The sequence below is a fragment of the Amblyraja radiata genome, chromosome 15 (genome assembly GCF_010909765.2).
Source record: "Amblyraja radiata isolate CabotCenter1 chromosome 15, sAmbRad1.1.pri, whole genome shotgun sequence".
Taxonomy (NCBI): domain Eukaryota; kingdom Metazoa; phylum Chordata; class Chondrichthyes; order Rajiformes; family Rajidae; genus Amblyraja; species Amblyraja radiata.
The window spans coordinates 27,465,608-27,492,930 of record NC_045970.1 but is presented as its reverse complement, the minus strand read 5'-3'; the positions used below and the strand labels follow the sequence as shown (position 1 = coordinate 27,492,930).

The 27,323-nt window shown below is 40.7% G+C and overlaps 1 protein-coding gene across 7 annotated transcripts in view; it reads left to right on the top strand.

The window, feature by feature from the left end:
• Window positions 1-24,713, top strand: part of ccdc186 (coiled-coil domain containing 186) — a 76,448-nt gene extending 51,735 nt beyond the window's left edge. For 6 of the 7 annotated variants that reach the window (XM_033033918.1, XM_033033919.1, XM_033033920.1 and 3 more), the window contains 2 exons: window positions 1,942-2,161; window positions 23,328-24,713. In XM_033033918.1, the coding sequence (XP_032889809.1) occupies window positions 1,942-2,161; window positions 23,328-23,408 (301 nt within the window). In that variant the 3' untranslated portion in view covers window positions 23,409-24,713. Of the gene's footprint in view, window positions 1-1,941; window positions 2,162-13,629; window positions 13,660-23,327 lie in introns of those variants that run through there. The other variant, XM_033033923.1, reaches the window with a different exon arrangement.
• The last annotated feature ends 2,610 nt before the right edge of the window (window positions 24,714-27,323 follow it).

Sequence of the window (27,323 nt, the reverse complement as noted above, 5' to 3'; positions counted from 1 at the left end):
TCTCTGGAGAGAAGGAATGGGTGACTTTTTGGGTCGAGACCCTTCAGACTGAGAGTTAGTGGAAGGGGAGGGGGAGATACAGAGATAAGGAAGTGTAAAGTGTGAAAACGAGACATCAAAGGAGGTGGTGAACAAGTAAAATGTAGAATAGATTATTGTTAGCTAGGAGAAGGTAACCACAAAGCAAACAGAGATAACGTAATTGGGGACAGTCAGACTGGTCGGAGAACTGGGAATAGGGAGGGATGGAGAGTGAGGGAAAGCAAGGGTAACTTAGTTAGAGAAGTCAATATACCGCTTGGTAGTAAGCTGCCCAAATGAAATATGAGGTGTTGTTCCTCCAATTTGTGCTGGGCCTCACTCTGACAATGGAGGAGGCCCAGGACAGAAAGGTCGATGTGGGAATGAGAGGGGGAGCTAAAGTGTTTTGCAACCAGGAGATCCAGTAACTTTAGGCGGACTGAGCGGAGACATTCAGCGAAGTGATCGCCGAGCCTGCGCTTGTTCTCACTGATATATAGGAGTCAACATCTGGAACGGAACTGGCTATGGTGTTTAACTGAGAGCCTTTTTCCCCTCTATATATAGTTAAATGAAACAAGATCTTTGTACAATATTTCATGCTATTTGCTGGTTTACCCACTAACTTTCTGTGATTTGTTAATCTGTTCATCCCTTCAAGGTTTACATTAGAACTTGTTTGTCTCTTCAGCCCAAACCTAATACAATCATATTATAGTCTTGATTCCTAACAAATTCCTATAGCTTCAGAATGTTAACCAAATCTGATGTGCCAAAAATATTTCTACGGTTTTAAAGAATTGTATTTGTCAAGACAACAAAAATATTTGTATTGCAGGGCTTACAAATTAATAGTCTAAATTCAGAAAATGTTTATTTCAAGGATCCTGCAGAAGCAACCAAACATTTAAAGAATATAGCTATCGAAGGGTATATGGTTTTTGAAATAACCATCAAGCTGTAAAATATCCTAAGGTACTTTGAGAAGTAGACAAGGAAGTGGATAAGGACTGTCTAGAACAGGTCATTGATGATTTTCAGAAGACATTTGTGATTATTCTCTTACTGAATATTTAATATTTGCTTTGAAGGCTGAGGGATGGCTTAGCAACACATGACAGCAATTGTGATAAATTAAAAATGTTTTGCCAGAGAAACAATTATAGGAAAGTTAGTGGATGCCCCTTCAAGACCATTGACATGTAGAGGATTCGTGGATTATTTGAATATGGTATCCATATTCCTGTATGATGGGTCAAAGCTCTCAGAAAAAGCAACAAATAGAATCAAGATTTTGCTAGTTTCAGTGGAAAATGACTAAATATGACATGGTTATGATTGACTCACTAAAACTAATCTTAAAATAAATAAACCAAAAATTGGCCTTATTTTAATGAGCATTATAAGGTTATGAGGTTAAACAATTTTTGCAGCATTGAGGAATGTTATGTAAGGGTAGATTGATCTTAAATTATTTTATTTTAAAAGTGGTTGGGGCTTAAATAGTATGAGATTTGCATACCTAAAGCAAATTAGAGTCGAAGCAATCTTAATCTCATAGGATTGTAGCTATGTGGTTTAGACACCCAACAGAAATATTTTATTTGAGGTTATCATAGATACTTTAAAGAATTTTGATAGTTATCTGTTGAAATCGGTTTCAGCGTTGTGAAGATGATTGTATTTATAGCCTTGTTCGATTACATTTATTCGGAGAATTAGGAACGGGTCATAATTTCCATAAAAATTAGAATTGGCAACTGGAGGTGAGTGGACGCTCTCACCTAAAGAACCATTTGTCGACCGTGGAATAAGCTTTCTGGAACACAAATTCTTGTGGGGTTTGTTAAACCAATTTTACAAAACTGACAATAAACAAAATATTTGTTATCATTTCTGCAAATATTTTCTTTGATGCAGACTCATTCAGACTTATGTTCTGAGAGAAGAATCTGGTGCCTTGTCCTCAGAAGCATCTGATTTCAATAAAGCCCAGGTGAGCAGACGTGGAGGAATCATGGCTTCACTTTACACGTCACATCCAGCGGACAGTGGTCTAACGTTGGAGCTCTTATTGGAAATAAACAGGAAGCTGCAAGCTGTACTGGAAGACACTTTGTTGAAGAATATAACACTTAAGGTACGTCATGGATTGTTTGTTACATGTGGAGGTCTTGTGGCAAAAATGGCAAGCAATTATTCTATTCACATGGGAAGTGAACTACAAAGACACAACAGAGTTTAACTGCATAGCGCTCCATGATGTATTATGCAGAATTGTCATTTTGTTCATTTGTGAGGCTGTCATTTCTGGAATTATATACAATAAATAGCTGAGAAACAGGAAATAAATTGAGAATATTGGCATTGAATTTGAATAATACAGAAAACTAGATGTTGACCAGTGGTGCAGCTGGTAGAGCTGCTGCCTCACAACTCGGTGACGGATTCAATCCTGACCTCCAATGCTATCCGTCTGGAGATTGCATGTTCTCCATGTGACTTCATGGGCTTCCTGCAGGCACTCTGATTTCTTGTTACATCCTAAAATTTGCAGGTTTATAAAATGCTCCTCGTGTGTAGAATAAAATGATACGGGTAGTATTAGTGTAATAATGAGTGCTTGATGCAGCCAAGCATGCAGCTGGCACGATGGGCCAAAGGCCAGATTCTGTGTTGGATTATTCTGGACTCTATGACTATAATATACATTTATGCAATGTAATGAATATTCCAAATAAGTATTCAAAAGGGAACTGCAGATGCTGGAATATCGAAGGTACACAAAATTGCTGGGGAAACTCAGCGGGTGCAGCAGCATCTATGGAGCGAAGGAAATAGGCGACGTTTCGGGCCGAAACCCTTCTTCAGACTTCTCCCATATACATTCCAAATAAGTATATGCTGTTGTATGAATATCCAAAGAATTGTATTTTTTTTTTTAAAGTGGGCCAGGCATTTTTTGGGGTAAAATATGAAATTAGGTTGTTGGGTAGAAGAACATGGTATAGAAAATCATGATTTCTGTGAACATAATGCAGTTACTGAGAGGCTTCAGTGTTAGGCTCCAGTAGATAAAAGATTTAGGATTGATGAGAGGAAAAGTTGACTGTGAATGGAAGAAACCAGAATATAGTATTTGTTTAAAAAAAAAAAAGAAACTGACTCCAATGCTTTAGGGAATCATTGGAAATTGATGTGATAAATCAAAGGGGAGTGAGGTTTACTGCAGAATAGGATGTTGAAGGCAGCTGTAGACAAGTTGAAAGCATCAAAAGTTGAGAAAGATATATTTTGAGAGTTGAGTCCAGAGGGAAGAAAAAAAATGACAAAGGTTTCATCAAGATGTTCAGCATAGGATTTTCACGTAGACGTAACAGGGAGACTAAAAGCATTTTATCAGAAAGTATAAATTGGATGTGCTCAATTAAGCAGAGCTCTACCTCAGTTTTGGAATAAATAGTTTGAATTTCTTGCATTTGCATGCTATTGTTCATTCTTGGTTACTGCAAATTTTATAATTGAAAATTGACTTTTATGGAGTCTCATTCCTTACGTTTTCATTCTTGTTGGCCATTTTAAAAAGTAAATTGAATTTGTTCTAACTTTTTGATGTTTTATCTCATTTTCATTCACCCACTCTTGCCTGCTCTCTCAGGATCTCCTCTTTCATTCCTTCTCTTTATTTAAGGAGATAGAGTTGTTTGTCCAGTTCTCCAGGACCAAGATGTTGAGGGTGCAATGCTAAAATGATTTCCAAACCATAGCAATTTGCGAGGCAAAACCGCACAGAGTTTCGGAAACTATAAGCACGACGACTAATTACAAAGCCAACGAGCTAAACATCAACAGGTCCCCTGGACCTATTGGCCTGCGGCTTAAATGAGGTGTGCGGATAAAGTGGATGCATTCATTTCGTCAACCAAGAAGAAGTCATTAGATATGTATTTGGGCTTTCAAAATGCATTTGATAAGGTGTCATTTAAAAGATTATTGCACATAAGAGGGCCTGAGTTGAAGGTAGTATATAGGCATGGAGGAAAGAGTGTCAGGATAGATGGGGCATCTTCAGATTGGCATTTGGTAACTCGAGGGGCGCTATAGAGTTCAATGTTGGGATGAAAAGATCAGCTGTATAATAATCAGATTTGCTGATAATACAAAATGGGTGGTTAGCAAGTGTAGAGGCTGTGAAGGGCCTGAAAAGAGATTGGAAGGACATATTTCAGAAAAGAGTGTCACCTCTTTCACTTGGAGATGAGGAGCAAGTAATCTCTCGGAGGCTTGTGAATCTTTGGAATTCTTTACCCCAGAGAGCTGTGAAGTTAAATATATTCAACAGAAAGAAACAATCATGTAAACCCATAAATAAATCAAGAGGAGAAAGATTGGGAAGGTATTTTTGCCAAAATAAGATAATTGGGTCCTATTAAATAATAGGTACAGGCTCAAGGACCAGCTAGCCTTCCTCCGATTCTTGCGTTCTAAGATCAGGTTGAGAATGGGGGTAGACAGTTAGGTACGGAATAGCCTGCTCTCCCATACATGGCCATCCACTTATTTTAATTCCATATTCGTTGACACCTTGACTGACAAAAAATATATTAACCTGTTAAAATGAGATTGGGAAACTGTAGACACATTTCCATATCAAACTACTATACAGTGGCCATAACAGAGATGTGGCTTAAAGGAGAAGATTTGGAATCTAGCATTCCTTTCTACGATGTAAAGGTGACACCGCCACCTTATTATGATGCCGACGCCATAGAAACATAGAAAATAGGTGCAGGAGGAGGCCATTCGGCCCTTTGAGCCAGCACCGCCATTCATTGTGATCATGGCTGATCGTCCCCTATCAATAACCCGTGCCTGCCTTCTCCCCATATCCCTTGATTCCACTAGCCCCTAGAGCTCTATCTAACACTCTCTTAAATCTATCCAGTGATTTGGCCTCCACTGCCCTCTGTGGCAGGGAATTCCATAAATTCACAACTCTCTGGGTGAAAAGTTTTTTCTCACCTCAGTCTTAAATGACCTCCCCTTTATTCTAAGACTGGCCCCTGGTTCTGGACTCACCCAACATTGGGAACGTTTTTCCTGCATCTAGCTTGTCCAGTCCTTTTATAATTTTATATGTTTCTATAAGACTCCCCCTCATCCTTCTAAACTCCAGTGAATACAATCTTTTCAATCTTTCTTCATATGACAGTCCCGCTATCCCAGGGATCAATCTCGTGAACCTACGCTGCACTGCCTCAATCACAAGGATGTCCTTCCTCAAATTGTACACAATACTCCAGATGTGGTCTCACCAGAACCCTATACAACTGCAGAAGCCATCTGAAAACACTTGAAAAATTCCATCAACGATGTCTTCGAAGCAGCTTAAATATCAGTTGGGAAGACAGAAGAACCAACGTCAGCGTGCTGAATAATGCGAAAACATCTAGCATCGAAGCCTTCGTCATCAAGAACCAACTAAGATGGGTCGGTCGTGTTGTTCGGATGGAAGACGACCGCCTAACAAAGCAAACCTTCTATTCCCAGCTTCTTTAAGGCAAACGGAAAAGAGAGGACAAAAGAAGAGAAAGCCAGTATGAAGAAATGTGCAATCGACATCGACAATTGGGAAACCAATGCCAAGGACAGGAAACTCTGGTGAACCATCATCAAAGAAGGAACAGCGACCTTCAAAGCCAAGAGATGTGCAAAATTAGAAGAAAAGAGAAGAAAACTGAAAGAGAGGCAGCAACAACCAAAGCCTGATCTGCCATCTGTAATTACCTGTCCTGAATGTCGAAGAACTTTCAAAACCAGGATTGGATTCATAAGCCTCCATAAAAACAACAGAACATAGACCATCATCCTCGACCTCGAGGAATAGCCATGACGACGACGATTATGATGTAGGGGTGAAATGATGTTCTCGGAAACCATGATTTTCTGTACCATGATATTCTGTTATACAATAGCGTCATCTGCGCATGCATCATGGAGTGATTTGTTTATTTGGTTTAAGTGAGAGTATTAAGAAAAAAAATGAGAATAGGTTACATATGTATTTGAATTGTAAAAGGGGAGACAAAAATAGGATCTGCATAAGGACTTGCTAGGCAGAAGGGATGCCATGGGTCTGAATCAGTACAATATTTATTTGCTGTTGTAGAAGATTCTATTACATTGTATCAGTAAAGGAGGAAGTGGTACTGATATTAGATTTGATAAAATGAAATGGAGGTAATTGAAAGTTTGGCATTACTCGTTTTTTTTAAAAGTCACTCAGCTGAGGGGTGGGGTCAAGGAAAGAGCGTTCACGTCGCAGCCCTGTATCCACCAATCTTTCCACCACCACGCACAAGAAGCGACATGACAGACACCATTGTATGCAGATGCCGAGAAGTGTGTTCAGCTCTGGCTGAATAACTTCTAATACTTCCCCCAATGCAATATTCCATCTCTCCACCAATTGCAATATTGGTGGCCAGTGGGGGAGGGCTTTCTGGAGCGCTAGTATGGGTGTTGTGGGCCGAAGGGACTGGTTACCAGAGGGCTAGTATGGACATCATGGGCCAAATGGATTATTAGGCTGGCAGCTCAATCACTCAGGCCTGGTGGGCTGGCAGCTCAGTCACTCAGGCCAGGTGGGCTGGCAGCTCAGTCACTCAGGCCTGGTGGGCTGGCAGCTCAGTCACTCAGGCCTGGTGGGCTGGCAGCTCAGTCACTCAGGGCTAGTGGGCTGGCAGTTCACTCACGGCTATTCATTGAAATTCCATTTCAAACAGAGTGCAGACCACCAAATCCAAATGCAATTTCATACCATTTCATGCAGAGTGCAGGCCACTAAATCCAAATGCAATTTCACACCATTTCAAGTAGAGTGCTGGATACCAAATTCAAATGCAATTTCATACCATTTGGGCTTTATGCTCCTGGCCCCCCTGAAGGGGCGTTACCTTCATCATGGTGATTGACAGGCGAGAGGACCAATCGGCTGATCTCACGATTTTTTAAACATTCATAACTTTTTTATTTTTCATCGATCTGAAAAATCCTCGGGGCTGCCTCAGCGGAGGAGGACTGAGTAAGATGGCCAAAATATGGTAGCGTTTTTCTAAAATCAACATGCAGCACAGACAAAGTGGTCAAGATGAGACTTTTAGTTATATAGATTTCTGCAAATTGCCGGTACTTCCTCGATTTTATGGTCATACCAGTGAAACGGAGGAATGCACATGTTAGATTCTTCCTTGAAAATTGTGGAAGAAGGATAATCTGAGGAGTTAGGTAGCTGTCAGCCTAACATCATAATGGTAAATCCCCTCGGGATAATAAATTAAGAAAAATTGTAATTGGTGCCTATAAAATGAAGTAATAAATGAAAGGCAGTATGGATATGTTTAGTTGTGTTTACTAATTAAATTTGAATTTTCTGATGATGTAACAGTGAGTAGAAATGAAGGTTCTGTGCTGGATGTACTTCATGACTTTCAACAGGCATTTGACAGAACATAAAAATAAACTTATACACAAAATAAAAACATGGGTATTAGACAAACTAACAGCTTGAAGAAAAAATTGACCAAGGGAGAGAAAACGGTTGTGTGAACCGTTATTTTTCAGACTAGTTGAGAAGGGGGGCGAGTGGAAGTATGGAGTGTTATCGACCAGATATTGGTATAAGCATCATTGCTCTTCTTAATGTTTATTAATGTGTTGAACTCAAGTGTGCGGGACATAATTTCAAAGTTAGCAGATGATGTAAAGCATAGAAGCAGGCTAAATAATGAGGAACAAAATGACAGATCGGTGTATTAAACCAGTACATTGCAGAAGAAATTTTGCTGAGAAGGGATGCATATTGATTAGAAGAATGAAGAGAGACAATAAAACTAAATAATACAATTTTTGTGGGGAGAGAGCTGTGTTTGTAATCATCCAAATGCTTTGAAGCTGACATGACAAGATGAAAAGGCTGCTAACAAGTGAGTGAATTCTTAGCTTAATGGATTCAGAATACTTAAGCAAGGGAAATGGACTGAACCTTTATAAAATACTGTTTCTCTTCATGCATTCATCTCAATTTTATGACCTGATGATTATTTTGGCTTAACTTTCAAAGGACCAGCTGAATAACAACTGTGCTTAAAATAACTCTTCCAGTAATAGTACTTGTGTTTCTATGCAAAAACAAAATGAATGGTAGAAACTACTGCGTTAGATACTATCATGACGATGAGTCATGATAATGATATGCTAATATCTTGACCTTGGTATCAGCTGATTTGAAGGTCAGATCGGGTGTAAGCCATGGCAAGAGGGCATGGCCGGGGGAGATAATAAACACGGAGTCAAGGAATGTAACCTGTAAATATTGTCAGTATCATTATTATTCCACATCTGAGGCGAAGATGTGCCATTGGCGATGAGGATATTTTGGATTCTGAATCCGTGGCTACGAGCTGGAGAAAGATTTAAAAGGGATAAAAATGGCAGTCGCTGGAGCTGATTTCTTAGCACTTCATGGAGTTCCACACTTCGATCCGACAGGTGATGCGAGTACTGTCAGCGTGAAGTGGAGTGCTTGGCTGGAGGAAGTCGAGGCCTACGCCGACAGTCGCGGGGTCTTTCTTGAGGAGAAAACTCCAGGGCAGAAGGAGCAGCGGAGAGCGTTGCTTCTTTTCACTGCGGGCCCAGGAGTTTGAGAAATGTTTAAAACACTCCCTGACATCGGAATGAAGGAAGACCATAAGAAAGTCGTTGATGCATTGAACAGTCATTATGTGGTGGTGCCGAATGCTACATTTCAACGCCATTTATTCCGTAAAACAATGCAGGAAGAGGGCGAGACTGTTGCTTAATTTGTGACGAGACTCAGACAGGTGTCTGTGGGATGCAAATATGTGGCTGCTGATGTGGAAAACCAGATATTGGGTCAGGTTGTCCAGCATAGCAGGTCAGACAAGCTCAGGAGAAGGCTGCTAGAAAAAGGGGGTGAGTTAAACCTTAATGATGCCTTGTCGATTGCAGCAGCACTGGAAGCTGTTGAGGGACAATTTCACAGCATGAAATTGAAAGATTCCAAGACTGGGCAAGTTAACCAGCTGTCTACGGTAGACCAAGAGGTAAGCCTGAACGTGAGATTGAGTGTACCAGGTGTGCCAACAAGGGTCACATAGGGAAAGATGCATGTTGTCCAGCATAAGGTAGAACATGTCGGAAATGTGGAGATAAAGATAACTTTGCAAAGAAATGTAAAAGTAAGGCCAGGGACAAGACGAGTGATTACAACAAGAAAGGGAAGTCCAGTGAAAAAGAAAGACAGACCTTGGCAGAAGAAGAAGGGTCATTTCTGTCACGTAGAAGGTGATTTTGAAAGTGATGAAGCTGGTGAGCATGCTGTTAAAAGGAATTATCTGTTTGCATTGAATGATAGCCATCACGAGAAAGTTGCAGTGACCATCGGAGGTGTTACAGATTCTGGTGGCGACAGCAACGTAATTGACAGATCACTTTGGAAATGCTTGAAACAGCAGAAAATCAAGTGCACGTCAAGGAGGTGTAGTAAGAAGCTTCCATACATCGCAACTAAACCATTGTAGACAAATTGGATGTTTCATGGCTGAAGTCGGAGATAGAAAAACTGAAGCAGAATTTGTGGTGATAGAGAAGAACCTCTGCTGAGTAGAAATACGGCTCGAGAGCTGGGAGTGCCTCACATCGGAGTGTATGTCAATTCAGTGCAGTCATATGATGACATGAGGCAGAAATTTCACTCAGTCTTCCAAGGGATTGGAAAATTGAAAGGACGGCAAGTGAAGTTAGCCATTGATGAATATGTCAAGCCAATAGCTCAACCGGTATGGAGATCGCCTAGTGGACCGTGGAAAAGTAGAAGCTAAAATCAAGGAGTTGATTGATCAGGACATTATTGAACCAGTTGAACGTTCGCCACCATTGGTGAGTCCAGTTGTGATTGTGCCGAAACCCAATGATGACATTAGACTGTGCGTTGACATGAGGAGAGCCAATGAAGCAATAATCAGAGAAATACACCCAATTCCTACGGTTGATGAGGTGTTACAAGAGTTATCAACCAGTAAGGTGTTTTCCAAAATTGATGTCAAGTGGGGATATCATCAGTTGGAATTACATCCAGAGTCAAGAGGTGACAACATTCGTCACTCACCGCGGATTGTACCGGTACAAAAGACTGATGTTTGGAATCAATGCTGCTCCTGAGATCTATCAGTACGAAATCCACAGAGAGATTCAAGGTGTACCAGGATCAGCAAACATATCAGATGACATCGTCCACGCATCAATTCGTGAAGAGCATGACAGGAGGTTGAAACTAGTGTTGACTAAACTTCAAGAAGCAGGTCTCAACGTGAATGAAGACAAGTGCAAGTTTGGCGTCTCTGAGATGGATTTCATGGGACACAGACTCACAAGTGAAGGGCTGAACCTAGCCAAAGCTAAAGTGAAAGCTGTTGCAGATGCACGTGAACCTCAGAATGCAACTGAGATGAGGAGCTTTCTAGGACTGGTCAATTACTGTGCAAAATGTATTCCAAATTTTGCTACAGTGGCAGATCTGCTGAGAAAGTTGACCATGAAAGACATACCGTTCCAGTTTGATAGTGAACAGAGACAGGCATTCAAAGTACTGAAACAGTCTAATGAGTGCAGAAACCCTTGGATATTATGATCCAACAAATGTCATAGCAGATGCTAGTCCGGTCGGGTTAGGAGCAGTGTTGGTACAGACACATGCAGATGGACCCAGAATCATAGCATATGCCAGTCGATCTTTAACCAGCATGGAGATAAGGTATTCTGAAACGGAGAAAGAAGCACTGGGACTAGTGTGGGCCTGTGAAAGGTTCCATGCATACTTGTACGGCATTGAATTCGAACTCATTACAGATCACAAGCCACTGGAAGTGATCTATTCGACAAGGTAATGTGCCAGAATAGAACGTTGGGTGCTGCGATTCCAACAGTACAAGTACAAAGTATTCCACATTGCTGGGAAAGCAAACATCGCGGACCCCCTGTCGAGACTGTTGAACGATGAACAGCTGGGAGCAACATCCACGCTAGAGATGGAAGCAGAGAACTTTGTGTGCTTTGTTGCAATTCAGTCAACGCCAGGAGCCATGACAACGAAGGAAGTTGAAAGGGAATTTGAACATGATCCCGAACTCAAAGATATCAGAGAGCGTATTCACAGTGGGCAATGGGATCAATGCCCTTACATAGCATATGTTCCCATAAAAGATGAATTTTGTGTAATTGGTCAGTGTGTGCTGAGAGGTAGCAGATTGGTGATCCCGCAGGCATTACGACCAAGGATCGTGTCATTGGCTCATGAAGGACATTTAGGCATCGTCGGTACCAAACAGAATTTGAGGAGCAAAGTGTGGTGGCCAGGTTGTGAGAAAGATGCCAAAAAATTTGTCAAGACATGTCATGGATGCCAAATCACAAGCAAGAGCAACCCACCAGAACCAATTAGAAGTACAAAGTTGCCAAAAGGACCATGGGTTGATATACAGTGGCTTGCAAAAGTATTCATACCCCTTGAACTTTTCCACATTTTGTCACGTTACAACCACAAACGTAAATGTATTTTATTGGGATTTTATGTGATAGACAAACACAAAGTGGCGCATAATTGTGAAGTGGAAGGAAAATGATACATGGTTTTCAAATATTTTTACAAATAAAAATCTGAAAAGTGTGGCGTGCAAAAGTATTCAGCCCCCTTTACTCTGATACCCCTAAATAAAATCCAGTGCAACCAATTGCCTTCAGAAGTCACCTAATTAGTAAATAGAGTCCACTTGTGTGTAATCTAATCTCAGTATAAATACAGCTGTTCTGTGAAGGCCTCAGAGGTTTGTTAGAGAACATTAGTGAACAAACAGCATCATGAAGCCCAAGGAACACATGAGACAGGTCAGGGATAAAGTTGTGGAGAAGTTTAAAGCAGGGTTAGGTTATAAAAAAATATCCCAAGCTTTGAACATCTCACGGAGCACTGTTCAATCCATCATCCGAAAATGGAAAGAGTATGGCACAACTGCAAACCTACCAAGACATGGCCGTCCACCTAAACTGACAGGCCGGGCAAGGAGTGCATTGATCAGAGAAGCAGCCAAGAGGCCCATGGTAACTCTGGAGGAGCTGCAGAGATCCACAGCTCAGGTGGGAGAATCTGTCCACAGGACAACTATTAGTCGTGCACTCCACAAATCGGGCCTTTATGGAAGAGTGGCAAGAAGAAAGCCATTGTTGAAAAAAAGCCATCAGAAGTCCCGTTTGCAGTTTGCCACAAGCCATGTGGGGGACACAGCAAACATGTGGAGGAAGGTGCTCTGGTCAGATGAGACCAAAATTGAAGTTTTTGGCCTAAATGCAAAACGCTATGTGTGGCGGAAAACTAACACTGCACATCACCCTTAACACACCATCCCCACTGTGAAAGATGGTGGTGGCAGCATCATGCTGTGGGGATGCTTTTCTTCAGCAGGGATAGGGAAGCTGGTCAGAGTTGATGGGAAGATGGATGGAGCCAAATACAGGGCAATCTTGGAAGAAAACCTGTTAGAGTCTGCAAAATACTTGAGACTGGGGCGGAGGTTCACCTTCTAGCAGGACAACGACCCTAAACATACAGCCAGAGCTGCAATGGAATGGTTTAGATCAAAGCATATTCATGTGTTAGAATGGCCTAGTCAAAGTCCAGACCTAAATCCAATTGAAAATCTCTGACAAGACTTAAAAATTGCTATTCACAGACGCTCTCCATCCAACCTGACTGAGCTTGAGCTATTTTGCAAAGAAGAATGGGCAAACATTTCAGTCTCTAGATGTGCAAAGCTGGTAGAGACACACCCCAAAAGACTTGCAGCTGTAATTGCAGCGAAAGGTGGTTCTACAAAGTATTGACTCAGGGGGGCTGAATACTTTTGCACGCCACACTTTTCAGTTTTTTATTTGTAAAAATATTTGAAAACCATGTATCATTTTCCTTCCACTTCACAATTATGCACCACTTTGTGTTGGTCTATCACATAAAATCCCAATAAAATACATTTACGTTTGTGGTTGTAACGTGACAAAATGTGGAAAAGTTCAAGGGGTATGAAAACTTTTGCAAGCCACTGTAGCTGTTGACATTCTTGGACCGCTTCCAACAGGTGAATCAATTATGGTAGTGGTAGACTACTATAGTAGGTACTATGAGTATGCAGTGATTAAGTCAACTACAGCAGAAAAGACTGTACTGGCATTAGCAGAGATCTTCGCCAGACACGGGTTGCCTGTTACATTGTATTCCGACAATGGACCACAGTTTGTTTCCGAGACGTTTGCTGAATACATGAGAATCACCGGTATCCATCATCACAAGGTGACCCGTAAATGGCCACAAGCTAACGGAGAAGTAGAGAGACAAAACCAGTCCATAGAGAAGAGGATACGAATCGCCCATGCCGAAGGGAAAAACTGGAAGGAGGCACTGCTAGCATACGTAGCTGTATATCGGGCGATCACTCACTCAATGACAGGGAATAGCCCAGCAGAAGCCTTGTTTGGAAGGAAAATTTGCACTAAAATAACAGAAGTGCGAGAGATCACGGAAGACCAGGAGATAAGAGACTATGATGCCGAAAAGAAAGGTACGGCAAAATGATATGCCGACTTGAAACGAGGAGCCAGGCACTCTGAAATAATGCCTGGGGGTGATGTGTTTGTGAGGCGATATGATGGCAGTAAGATAGACACTTCTTACCATTGCCAGCCATACAATGTTGTATCGAGGAGCGGCAGCATGGTGATAGTCAGGTCTCTTGAAGGTGTTAGCTACAAGAGAAATGTATCGAGCGTCAAAAAGTACATGTCCAGAGACATTCAAAACGAGATGGCCCAAAATCCACCAGGAGCTACTGATTCAGAGGGGCTAGACATTTCTGAGCTGGTGACCAGTTTCAGAGGCAGCATGCTGCAACGCAGGTGGTGAGCAGAGAAGGTGTCTGGGTGACAACGATGACAACACCTTGACTGATTCAAGAGGCTCTGATGCTTCTGTGCCAGCTGGTAGACCAAGGCGTAAAAGGAGAGTCCCCAAGCGATATGGCGATTTTGTGATATAGGTTATAGTTTTGCTTAGTAATTATACAGATGAATATGATATTTGTTTTGAAGCAAAGGTAGCCTACAGGTTATTATTTGTATTAAGGGGGAAAAATAACTTTTTTGTATTTGTACAAGTATTTAGTTAGTATTTCATAGGCTATGCTGTATTTGGCTAATAAGCCAACATAAGAATTCTTAAGGGTAAATAATTGTTTGATTGTGCAGTTGTGTCAATAGCACACTGTTTATTATGACACTGTTTATTATGATACAGTTTATTATGATCAAGTTTATTAAGGTTACAAAAGCGTAAAAAGTTGCATTTGTTTTGTAGTTGTAATACATCTGTTTCGTGAGTTATTGGAACACAAATGAAAACACAAATATGCTTTGTAAGAATTTAATTGGAAAGTATATTAGAACGAATACATATTAATTTAAAGTTTAATTCTGGTAAAGGAGGGATGTCATGACGATGAGTCATGATGATGATATGTTAATATCTTGACCTTGGTATCGGCTGACTTGGAGGTTAGATCGGGTGTGCGCTGTGTAAGCCATTGCAGGAGGGGGAGATAATAAACACGGGGACCAAGGAATGTAACCTGTAAATATTGTGTCAGTATCATTATTATTCCACATCTGAGGTGAAAATGTGACAGATACTAATTGGCGATTGCCTGAAACACACCCCAGCAATCATAAAGCCAACCTTTTTGAAGCGGATCCCACCTACAGAAGGTGAACTACAGGGTCATTTAAATAATAATAAATCAGGACGGCAATAAAAATAAAATAGAGAAATGGGAAAGAAGAGAAAAGAAGGCATGCAAGATGAAGGCATTGAATTAAATGGTCTTTCAAGTTGCAATATAATTTTTAAGTATTTCATTTGCATTAGATGAATAATCTTTCCTTGACTTTTGAGGAAATACTATTTTTAGATTTATTTCAGTATTATGTGAGCTGTTCTTTTTTAAATTTCCTTCCTGACCCTCAATAATGTGAATTTAATTTTAATTTTTGCTATTCTATTCATCTTTTCTGTGAAGAACATTATTTCTAAATTACCATTGTGCTTGGCGCATGAGCCGTGATTCTGAACCAATTGAATACTCGGTGAAATAACTATTACACTATTTTAGCTCTGATTTTGCAGTTATCACATCAAATTTACTGATATTTGCTGTAATTAATCTGAGAACCCGACAGCAAATTTTGATTTTTCCCAGCTGCAGAATTCCTGAAGTTGCTTTCAGCAAACCAATGTTCAGCACAGGCTGAACTGTGGGCATTGCCACCAGTCAATTTGAAGTCACTTGAGCTGATGTGATGTTAGTTCCACTATTAATAAATGTTGTAAATTACATGCATAGTTACATCTCAAGGAGCTTTTTAATAATGGACTCACCCATATTTACAGCACAACCGTCTTTGTGGCCCTTTGCAGAAATATTTTCCTCATATTTAGATACATTTCCTGAAGTTATTATTTCAGAATGAAAATAAATAAAATATTAAAAATTATTGAACATTTGATTTATTGTTATGTATGTTTCACTCGTTATTCTGTATCATGGCACCTGTTAATTTATTGCATTATTGTTTATTACATTTTTATTTATTGTGTTGTGAGTTAATGTGCCTGTAAAACTGCAGTGGGGAAGAATTTAATTGTTCCATTCCCAATACATATGACAATTAAACACTCTTGGCACTGGACTCTAGTTTAAAATCCTACATAAAAATGACTTCCTAATTTGTGAGAATTTATGTGATCGGTAGGGAAAGGAAAATCTTACTAATGAGATTGCTAGAGCATTGTAATGGGCCTGGTCCCACTTTGGCGACTTTTTAGGCGACTGCAGGAGACTATTCAGTCGCCACATGTTCGCGGGTGGTTGCCGGGGAGTCAACTTCATGGTCATGAGGAGTTCCTGCATTCTCGAACTAGTCGCGGCCTCATTATGGTCGCCACCAATTTTTCAACATGTTAAAAAATTAGCGGCGACGAGAATGAAGCTGCCATGGAGAGTAGCGAGAATTCTTGTGCCATCGGTGGGTTGCCTGGAGGTTGTAGGTTCTCATAGGTTCTTGTAGGTTGTAGCCAGTGCTGACCGGTGACTTTCATTGGCTCATTGGGGGAAATAAACATAAGCAGTAGTTTTCAGAACCGAGGATAACCCACCGGTAATGTTAAATGTCCGCCAAGCTTCCCAGCCGTGTATCTCTGGCTTCTTAAAAGTTGTCTGACTTCTTTAAAGTTGTTTCTGCTCCTTCTCCCTCCTTCTCCCCTCTTCTCCCCCCTCTTTCCCCCTCCCCCTCTATTAAAGGACTTACTGTACACTGTGTTTAGCCGTTTTAATTACAGCGCCAACCTCCCTGTTCATCGCAGTGTGTGTCTGTATCACCTTGGCATTGCACCGTTTGAATTTCAGACAGCGCTCCCCCACCCGCCCACTTGCCCTGTACCCACTCCTGCGATGTGTTTGTGTGTGTTCCACTCTGACAGCCGCCGTTACAGTTGTCGGTTTTTCAGCCTGAGAAATCGGCCCATAAGGATTTTTCTTTAAACAGGAGACTGCTGTTTTTCAGGCCATTATTTGTTTTAAAATTCAGATGTGAATTAAAGTTGTTATCCGTGTTTTATATTCAGGAAATTTGTTTTAGTTTTGTCATTGAAAAACCAGACATTCAGAAGCCTTTGCTTTGTAGTTCTGATTCTTTAACTGTAAATTTTTTTTAAATTATTTTACAATGAAACGTGACATTCTCAAGCATTAAACTAAAACCTGGAGCAGAGTCGGAAGGAAAAGCACGATCTGTACTCCATTACTTACTGATAACAGTGAAACGTGGTTATCATACTTCAAAATGTGGTTCTGTCTGGACTGATATGTAGGTTTCTTCTAATTTTGTTTCTTGTATGACTATTGAAATGTGAATCTTAGAAATTGGGCCTTTTTCCCAGTAATCCTCTCTCCACCCAGTCTGCATTCATCGCTAGGGTAGACACAAAATGCTGGAGTAACTCAGCGGGACAGGCAGCATCACTAGAGAAAAGGAATGGGTGATGTTTCGGGTCACGACCCTTCTTCAGATTTAATCATCAAATAAAATACTTTTTAAAAAAATCTCCTGTAAACTTCTCTTTATACCATATGATAATATTATTTGCATGCAGAAATGATATGGAAACTTTTGTCTAGGGCCAACTCCTGGTAACAAATGCTGAGAAGTAATGTAAAGTTAAAAACAAAAGTTTTATTTTTATTTTTTTAGATTCTGTTTCTTTTAAAAGAATATTGTTTTCATTTCTTTTATAGTGTGGCAATGTCATATTTTTGCACTGTAGCATTAGCTATTATAACACTCGTATGCATCATTGGCACATATCTTTAAATTGTGGTTCTTCCTTGACTGATATTAAGGTTTGTGCCAATTGGGTACCAATTATTTTCATTGTATACTATTTCAAAATCTTTTGTTATCTAACATCCACTCACTTAAATCTACTCTTGTTAACCTGCCTTGCATTTCCATTCTTCAGTGCAATAAATTTTAGATCCTTTCAACTTATCCTTAAATTCATCCTTGGCCTTTACATTCTTGTATTCTGTTTCAGTCCAATAATTTTCTCAGACACTGCTGGTTGCATTTTGGTCGCACAATCCTGGTGTTTGGGCACAAGGCAGGGAGTGGGGAGGGCCGATCGGGGAGGGAACAAAACTCTCATCGGGTTCACACTTTAAAATCTATGCTACCAAATTCAAGTCCCACTCTAGATGTTTGAGCAACAGAATCTTGGTTGATCCTCTAATGTAGCACTGAAGGCATACTGCACTGACGGAAGTGCATTTTTTGGATGACTTGTTCAACTAAATACTTCCCGATCTTTCAGTTGTATATAAGAGAATCACATGCGGAGAGGATCACACAGAGGATGTGCTTGGTGAACTCACTGTGGTGGATGTTTAATTTATGTTTATTGTATGTTTTGTTATTATTGATTCTGTGTATGACTGCAGGCAACATAATTTCCAAAAGGTCAGACAATAAAGGATCGATCTATCTGTCTGTCTGTCTGTCTGTCTGTCTGTCTGTCTGTCTGTCTGTCTGTCTGTCTGTCATCTGAAGAACAAATGTGTGATCCCCTTTGTTCTGAGCAATATATCCCCCAAATCTTAGTATTTGGTGTTTTTTTAAGGTTTAATGAATACTAGACCAAATGGGACCCGTTGGGCCCCGTCCCCCAACGTGTGGGTGGGGGGGGGGAGCATCGGCGTTCAACCCGGTGGAGGGCGGTCCAGGTTGGGTGGGTGGGGGGGCCCGATAAGAGTTCTGTTCCCTCCCCGATCGGCCCTCCCCACTCCCTGCCTTGTGCCCAAACACCAGGATTGTGGGACAAATGCAACCAGAGCATCCTTGATGAGCCCCTTCAGATATTGGTAGAGGGGCAGCAACCTTGTTACCGTTGGCAACGTCCCATTGTGATGTCACTGTGGCAGTTGGCAGCCAGCTTGAGAGCCTATTGTGATTGGTGCACTGTGAGAGGCATTGTGACATCATCACTGAGAAGGCTGGAAGCTGTCTGTGAGAACGCGGTTTTAGCTGTTTTTAAAATTTCAATGATTAATAACTTTGGGAATATAGGTGCAGGACTCTCGCTTAACTTTTTTTACCTGTTGCCAGCCGGGCAACCTCGGCAGATTTTTAGGTTGCCAAATCACAGTTTAGGTGGTCATTTAAGATGGCTTGCATGACGCGTGCGATAATGTGCTCGGACGAAGTGCGTAGTTACCAGTCGGAATTATGGTCAATGAAGCATTCACATATTATTTCTGCTTCAAATAACGTCACAAACTAAACATATTCACCAATCAAGATATGATATATACCACAATAACATGCAACAAAATTACAACACAGTTTCTCATCTCTTTTTACACATTGCAATGAATGCAATTTCTATTATCTCTTTCCACTTCCAAACAAAAATATGGTTATTCAGCGTATGATCAACCTCGGTGAGACCAAGCACAGGCTTGGTGATCGCTTCGCACAACACCTCCACTCAGTTCGCAATAACCAACCTGATCTCCCGGTAGCTCAGCACTTCAACTCCCCCTCCCATTCCGAATCCAACCTTTCTGTCCTGGGCCTCCTCCATGGCCAGAGTGAGGCCCACCGCAAATTGGAGGAACAGCACCTCATATTTTCCTTGGGTAGTTTACACCCCAGCGGTATGAACATTGGCTTCTCCAATTTCAGGTAGTCCTTGCTTTCTCCCTCCTTCCCCCCCCCATTCCCAGCTCTCCCACAGCCTACTGTCTCCGCCTCTTCCTTTCTTTTTCCCGCCCCCCACCCCTCCAGACATCAGTCTGAAGAAGGGTCTCGACCTGAAACGTCGCCTATTTCCTTCGCTCCATAGATGCTGCCTCACCTGCTGAGTTTCTCCAGCATTTTTGTCTACCCATTCACACAAGTTCTGTTATCCCACTTTCCTCACCCACTCCCTGCACATTAGGGGCAATTTTACAGAGACAAGTTAACCTACAAAGCCAATGCGTCTTTGGGATGTGGGAGGAAACCCACATGCTTGCAGGGAGAATGCAAATTCAACACAGACAGTGCCCGAGAACAGGATCGAACACAGATCTCTGGCGTGTGAGGCAGCAAGTCCACCAGTTGTGCCACTATATTTTATTTTCCAACACAAAAAAAATTATACGTTGATAACTTTGGTTACTAAAAAAAAAAGAAACTATCCATTTTGTTACTTAAATCTCTAAGTAACACTATGTCCCCCTTTACAGCTACTGTATGTTTTAATTCAGTTCAAGGCTATTGGGGCAGTACATTGGCCATAAATTTGCTGCTTAAAATTGCCAGAGACCTGGAATTGATCCTGAATATGGGTGCTGTCTGTATGGAGTTTTGTTTTCTCGTTTATAACATTGTTTACAGAGTACTATGTTTACATATTCTGTTGTGCTGCTGCAAGTAAGGATTTCATTGTTCTAACTGGGACGTGAGAGAAAAAAACACTCTTGACTTACGTCGCTGATGTGTGGGATAGAACTAGAGTACGGGTGATCGGTGGTCAGCATGGATTCGGTGGGCCGAAGGGCCTGTTTCCACGCTGTATCTTTAAATTAAACTAAAAACACTAAAACCAGAGGAAATGTAAAGAACGGTTTCTACCCGAAACGTCACCAGAGATGCTGGCTGCTCCATGGAGTTCCCCCGCACAATTAAAGCATGGAATAGTCTTCACCCTACCATAGGTACCAACTAGACGCAACTAAATTTAAGGTAGATTTTTTATCCCATAAACCCTTTTTTGCTTAAGTCCAAGTCAAGAGTCAAGAGAGTTTTATTGTCATGTGTCCCAGATAGGGCAATGAAATTCTTGCTTGCTGCAGCACAACAGAATATGTAAACATAATACAGAACAGGAGATAAAAGTTCAGTGTGTCTATATACTATAGACCATATATATACACAATAAATAAACAGATAAAATGCAATAGGCTGTTATTTTTCGGTGTTTGGTGGTGGTGGGTCCACCAATTTAAAATCCATTTCAAATATTTTTGGAGGACCAGGAAACCAAGAAGCAAGAGTTACTCCAGGGAGTTACTGCAGCTCCAGGGAGTGATACTGCGTTGTTTTTCAGCGGTCGCGGTAAGGCAGCGGCCAGACAGCAATGGCGGCCAGAGCTCCCACAATGCAAAGGGAGGGAGAAAGTGGCCGACGTCGACCAGTTGCCGTGGCAGTGTTCATGTGCAGGGCCGCACATGCGCACAACCACGGCCGATTATGTGCTCGGCGGCCGGCCTTGCCGAGCGGAGACCCGAGCGGAGAGCTAGCGCCGAGAGCGAGCGCCGAGCGGAGACCCGAGAGCGAGCGCCGAGCGGAGACCCGAGAGCTAGCGCCGAGAGCCGAGAGCTAGCGCCGAGCGTAGAGCTAACACCGAGCGGAGACCCGAGAGCGAGAGCCGAGAGCTGAGCGCCGAGCCGAGAGCTAACGCCGAGCGGAGAGCCAAGCCCAGGACATGGATGGTGGGCGGGTGTCCCGGTTGCTTGCCAAGCCAGGCAAAATGGCATGGCTTTTAGGTTGCCCGGCGGGACTGTAAGTTGCCATTGGCACCCGGGCAACCGCTAATTTCGAGCCCTGTAGGTGGAAATGTAACGGGAAGATGTTTATCGCCACCAGGGGAAAAATGTGAATAGGATGTGTAAAAATGGGAAGGCTGTGGCCTAGCATTTGGAGGACATCTCCAGTTGCTGGGTGTCTTCTCCGGTGATGCTCTGCCAGGCCTGTATTGCAGGCATCATCAGCTTATGCTTGTTTAGTGGGCTAGTCCCCTTCAGTCTCCTCTTCAGCATATAAAAGCCATGCTCAATTGGGTTCAGATCGGATGATTGACTTGGCCATTCAAGAATTGACCATTTTTAGCTTTGAAAAACTCCTTTGTTGCTTTAGCAGTATGTTTGATATCATTGTCTTGCTATAGAGAGAATTCTTCTGTCATCAGCTGTGGAGGTCTTGGCCTGACAGCCCCATTGCGATTAGTAAGCTCACCAGTACTCTCTTTCTTCTTAATGATGTTCCAAACAGTTGATTTTGATAAACCTAAGGCTTGTCTGATGTCTCTAACAGTTTTATTCTTGTTTCTCATAATGGCTTCTTTGACTTTCATTGGCACAACTTTGGTCCTCATGTTGATAAACAGCAATAAAAGGTTCCAAAGGTGATGGAAAGACCAGATGCTGAGAGCTCTCTTATACCTGCATTAAGGAGGCAATTAAACACACCTGAGCAATTGCAAACACCCGTAAAACCATGTGTCCCAAACATTATGGTGCCCTGAAATGTGGGGACTATGTATAAAAACTACTGTAATTTCTACATGGTGAAACCAAAATGTGTAAAAATGGCCTTTTCTTAAATCTGACAATGTACACTTTAACCACGTGTAATTTTTTTTCTATTACAAATCTCAAATTGTGGAGTACAGAGGCAAATAAATAAATGATGGGTCTTTGTCCCAAACATTATGGAGGGCACTGTGAGCAACATTATCAATGTTACCAAGTGACATTAATGCTTTCTACTATGTTTTGTCCATCAATCTTTTCAACATTAATTTTTCATGTGGATATTATAGAATAAAAAGATTGCAAATAATTATTCATACATTAAATGCTCTTGGAAATTTATGTATGCATTCTGGTTCGTACACAAAATAAGTTGTAGCATTCAATTAATTCATAACATTCCACTAAATCTATGAAAGTTGGCAGTTTCAATATTGATAACGTAAAAATGCTGTTGCAATTAATTGCAAATTTCCACCAAATTGCCTTAAAACTAAAACAACAAGAATATTTTTTTTATCCCCGTGATTTCGTCCATGTTATCCATGCAACAAATTCAATTTTTATTTAGATTTCTCAATAATTTTGGAGAAATTTGTATTTGTCAGAGGTCAATTGGAAAGTGGAGGCAGGGGAAGATTATAGAGCTCATTAACGTTAGAAGTGGACTTTGCACATTCGGCACAAGGTGGTGCTACAGTAATGCAATATATTGAGCAAGTCTGCTGAACATACTCAAAATACTGTTAAATAACCATGTACAGGTCCACCACCAATTTTCCGGTGCCCTTGGTTCCAGAGTCTTGCCGGATTATCCTTTTAGTCAGACCAATGAAGGTCCTGCCTCTGAGTGGAGTCGAACGGTCCGCCTAAGCTGCCGGGGGCTGAGGTACTGGCCTGCAAAGTTGGTATTGGGGGTCAGCTATGGGAACAAATCTGGCGGAGTCCCAGAACCCCGCGTGCGGGGGACAAATTTGCCCCGCCAATCGGAAGTCCCGATCAGGTTGAGATTGGCTGCCTTACCCAGCCAAGGCAGCACAATTTTGTGAGGGGCTTCCGGAAATTTCAGTGCATTCTCGTAATCTTGTCGAGATTAAAGGAGGTGCTGGCCATTAGTTGCCGGGAAATCAGTGGTGGGCTTGTACATGGTTATTCAACAGTATTTTGATTTGGTCATCCAATATATAGGCTACAATGTCTGTTTTTCATTGTTTCTAGCCAATAATACAACCACCAGAAAGCAAAGCACTAATTTTTCAATGTGATTTTTAATTACAGGAAAACTTGCAGACGCTAGGTGCAGAAATAGAACGTCTGATCAAGTGCCAGCATGAATTGGAGCAACAACTAAAGCACTGAATTGGCACTGTTCTCAGTTTAAGCAACTCCATTGTGAATTCAAGGGAACAGGTGCCGGTCAGGCAGGGATCGTACATCACTCGTGACTCAGACAAGGATATCTTATCTGCCTTCACAAGAGATAATGTTGCTTCTACCGAGACGCAGGTTTGGAATACTCATTATGCTGAATTGACTTTTGAGAAACATCTTTCTGAAGCAAATTTTATGTTAACACTCCAAGTTATCGAACGTATAACTATAAATCTGCTCCTTAAAATAATGAATGAAGACTGCTGCAATCAGCTCAGAATAGCGACTAATGGATGTTGATCATTCTTCGAAGCTCTTTGTTCTTAAAAAAAACAATGAATACCTTGTATACCTAGATAAGAATGGTCTATCATGAAGGTTTTGGGACTATAGTGCAATTACACAATGCAACTCTGGGCAATTTTTAGCTGACAACCTAAGTTTTCATTTTAGTGTTCTTTTAATTTCTAAAATTTCTAAATTCAAATAGGGCTGAGGCAAATAAAGTGCATATCCATCCAGTGTCTGACAATTTTCTCTTCTTCCTTTGACACTGACAGTACTTTGAGTAAAACTTTTTAGAAATTGAATAATTTCATTTCTCTGATTTTTACATTATGTCTGATAAACCAAATTAATGGATTTCCAGTCCAATTAAGTGACATGCAAACCAAATCTGCTAAGCAGGTCATGGTATTTAGGCTCATGATTGAATTATTTTTCATGTAAGTGGATGATCCGTTTATTGTAATGGAATATTATCAATGCTGATTATGAAAAATAATTTAGATTTTTGACGAATTGTAAGCTAAGTAATTACAGTTTGTTGAAAAAGAACTAAAGATGGTAATCAGACTGAATTCTGTGATTAATAACTAGTTTCTCAGATTACCTACAAATAATGTACATTCATCAATGTGTCTACTTGAATTTCCTCAATTGGAGGCTAGATTCTGGCACTGCTGTTTGAATGAGATCTGATTATTTTTAAGAAAGTTTTTTTTTCTTCAGAAAAATAATGGAAATGCACTTTAAACTCAAATTATTGCCTTCCAAATTACACAGTACATGTCTGTTATTTTAGCACAAACCTGTTTCAACTTTAATTTTTATTTCAGTTCATTTACTTTCTGTTGCAAAAGTGCTGTAGTTTACTTTGGAAATTAATTTGTAAAATTAAGTTGTAGATACATTTCTGTATAAAGAGGACAGTTTTTAAAGTTTTAATCTATTATATGTATATATGGCATATTGGATGAATAAAATTACATTTTGTGTCTTATTTTGCTGCTATCTTAGATAATCCAATTGTTTTTTTAAATCTCAATTTCAAAGGGAAATGAATCCTGCAAAGTATGGTTGCCTCTTATAGGTGCTTTGGAAGCATAACCAGGTTCTTCAATTTGTGAAACATGCCTCCTCAATTTTTTTTAGTTTGATATATATCCCATGTTTTAATTATGCAATAACAAAGAATGCACTGTACAATAAGTAGCATTTCTTCCAAGCGAAGGAGCAAAAACATGTTCTGTTTTCCAAGCCTCAAAGTCCTATTATGCCGTGAAGCCAGCGAGGAAGATTCTCGACCCGAAACGTCACCCATTCCTTCTCTTCATAGATGCTGCCTGTCCCGCTGAGCTACTCCAGCTTTTTGTGTCTATCTTCGAGGATCTTTAGAAGTCTGATCTCTAATTTAATGTAAAAAATGCTGTTGTTAATCCAAACTCAGCACGATCACATGTAGATTGTGTCTTTCAGTGATATTGTTTGCAGAATATAAACCTTGGAACTTGCCTTCTTTTCCTTTGAATAGTGCTGGGAATGATTTTACGTGTGGAAATTTAAAGAAAAAGGTAAAATTACTGGTGTGAGTTGTCTACGAACACCCTAACAGTAGTTATACTGTTATAACTCCAAGAAATATCGGGGTTGGAAAAAAAAATACTGCAATCATTATGAGCAACTTTAAACTTTATTTAAGTTGGACAAATCGTATCAACCAAAGTAGTCGAGAATACTTCAGAGAATATGTTTGATATCGCACGTTAGAACAATGCAGCATGGAACTAATAAGCACACAAATTTAGCAATTTCATTTCCAAAATATCACTAGAAAACAAGGGAACAAACTCTTTTAGATGTGCTCATGTGCGAATTAATTAATCTCACTAAGAGTGGTCATAACATGGTAACTTTTCAAATTCAGTGTGTGAGTAAGAAACTTAGATTTCCATTCAGTAAGATGTGATGGTCAAATGCACATGGTATGAGTTCATGGCACTGAGGGTTGGTTATATATTAACAGGGATAGAAAATTGTCTAATTAGAGAAAAAGAGAGTTAAGGGCCTGTCCTACTGTACGAGGTAATTCAAGAGTTCTCCCGAGTTTCCCCTGATTCGAACTCGGAGAATTACGGTAATAGCCATTCGTAGGTACTCGGGGCTCTCGTGAACATTTTTCACAGTGCTGAAAAAACTTCATGAGTTACCGTGTTTCCCGAGTACCTGCCGTTAGCATTACGAGCCGCTAGGAGACATCCACGAGCTCTGACGTAGCCGCTGCGTACATTCTACGTACTTACCACGAATTAGATTATTTTTTGAACTCAGGCCCTTTAGGATAAATAGGTCATTTTTAGAAAGACAAGCCAAAGGCTGAAGATTCATTTGTGCAAAGGTGGGTGGAAAAATAATTTGTGATGCTCACACTAAGAATCAGCGTAACAAAATATCTAAGTTAAACAAGTAGTCAAAATTTTGGTAGATGGAGTTGGATGAGGGGAAAGGTGGGGCTATCCACTTTGGTTCAAAGAATAGAGAAATAAACTATTGCATATTTGGAGAGAGACTACAGAATGCTCAAGTGCTGAGCAATCTCAGAAAGTAAGCATGCAGGTACACAGAGGAAGGGAAATAGAATAATGGCCTTGATTGCAAAAGAAATAAATGCGGAAACTAAGGAACTATTTTCGCAACTATGCAGCGTGTTGGAGAGATCACACATGTGGAGTGCCATGTTTTTATCTTATTTAAGGAGGGATGTACATTGGAGACAATTCAAAGTAGATTGACCAGTTGGTTGTTTCCTGTGATAGAGATGTTGTCTTATGAGGAAGAGTTGAGGAGCTTGAGCCTTCACTCATTGGAGTTTAGAAGAATGAGAGATGGTCTAACCTGAAAAAAAGATTTCAATGCTGAGAGGATGTTTCTTCTTGTGGGGGTCTTTAAATAGTATTAAAATAAGAGATCAGTCACTTAGGATAGATGAGAAGGAATTTGTTTTGTCAGGAGATCGTGGCCATTTGGAATTCTGTATCCAAGCGCATTATTTAATATACTCCAGGTTGAACTTTTTTGTTTACAGAGGAGCCAAGGATTTTTGGGTAAAGTGGTGGCCAAGATCGGATCAAACATTGTATGGCAGAGCAGGCTCAATAGGCCATATGAACTACTCCATTCCTTAAGTCCCTGTGTACCCTCTTGCATTCCCAATACCATCATGAGATGACATTGCATAAGTAATTTCTCTTACTTTTGAGTTGCACACTTGATAGATAAAATACACAAAGAGATTGGCACCTTTCAAACATCAGAAATTCCATTGCATTCACATGCGCATAGAAGAGGCCATATCTTGCAGAGATGAAAGATGACAATCTGACAATACCTTCAGCACTGCACTGATGTATCCACCCAGGTTGTGTTTGAAATCATTGTTCAGTTGCATACTCGCTTTCTGATTTAATATGATGGTAGGATTAATGGGACAATATGTGGTGTGTAACTTCTGAGGTGGTTTTGCAAGCCATCTATTAGTAGTCAGGGTATTTTATTATGAAATAGAATATGCTTGGAGATCTCATTTCTACTGGTGACCTTGCAACAAGTCACCACTCCAACACA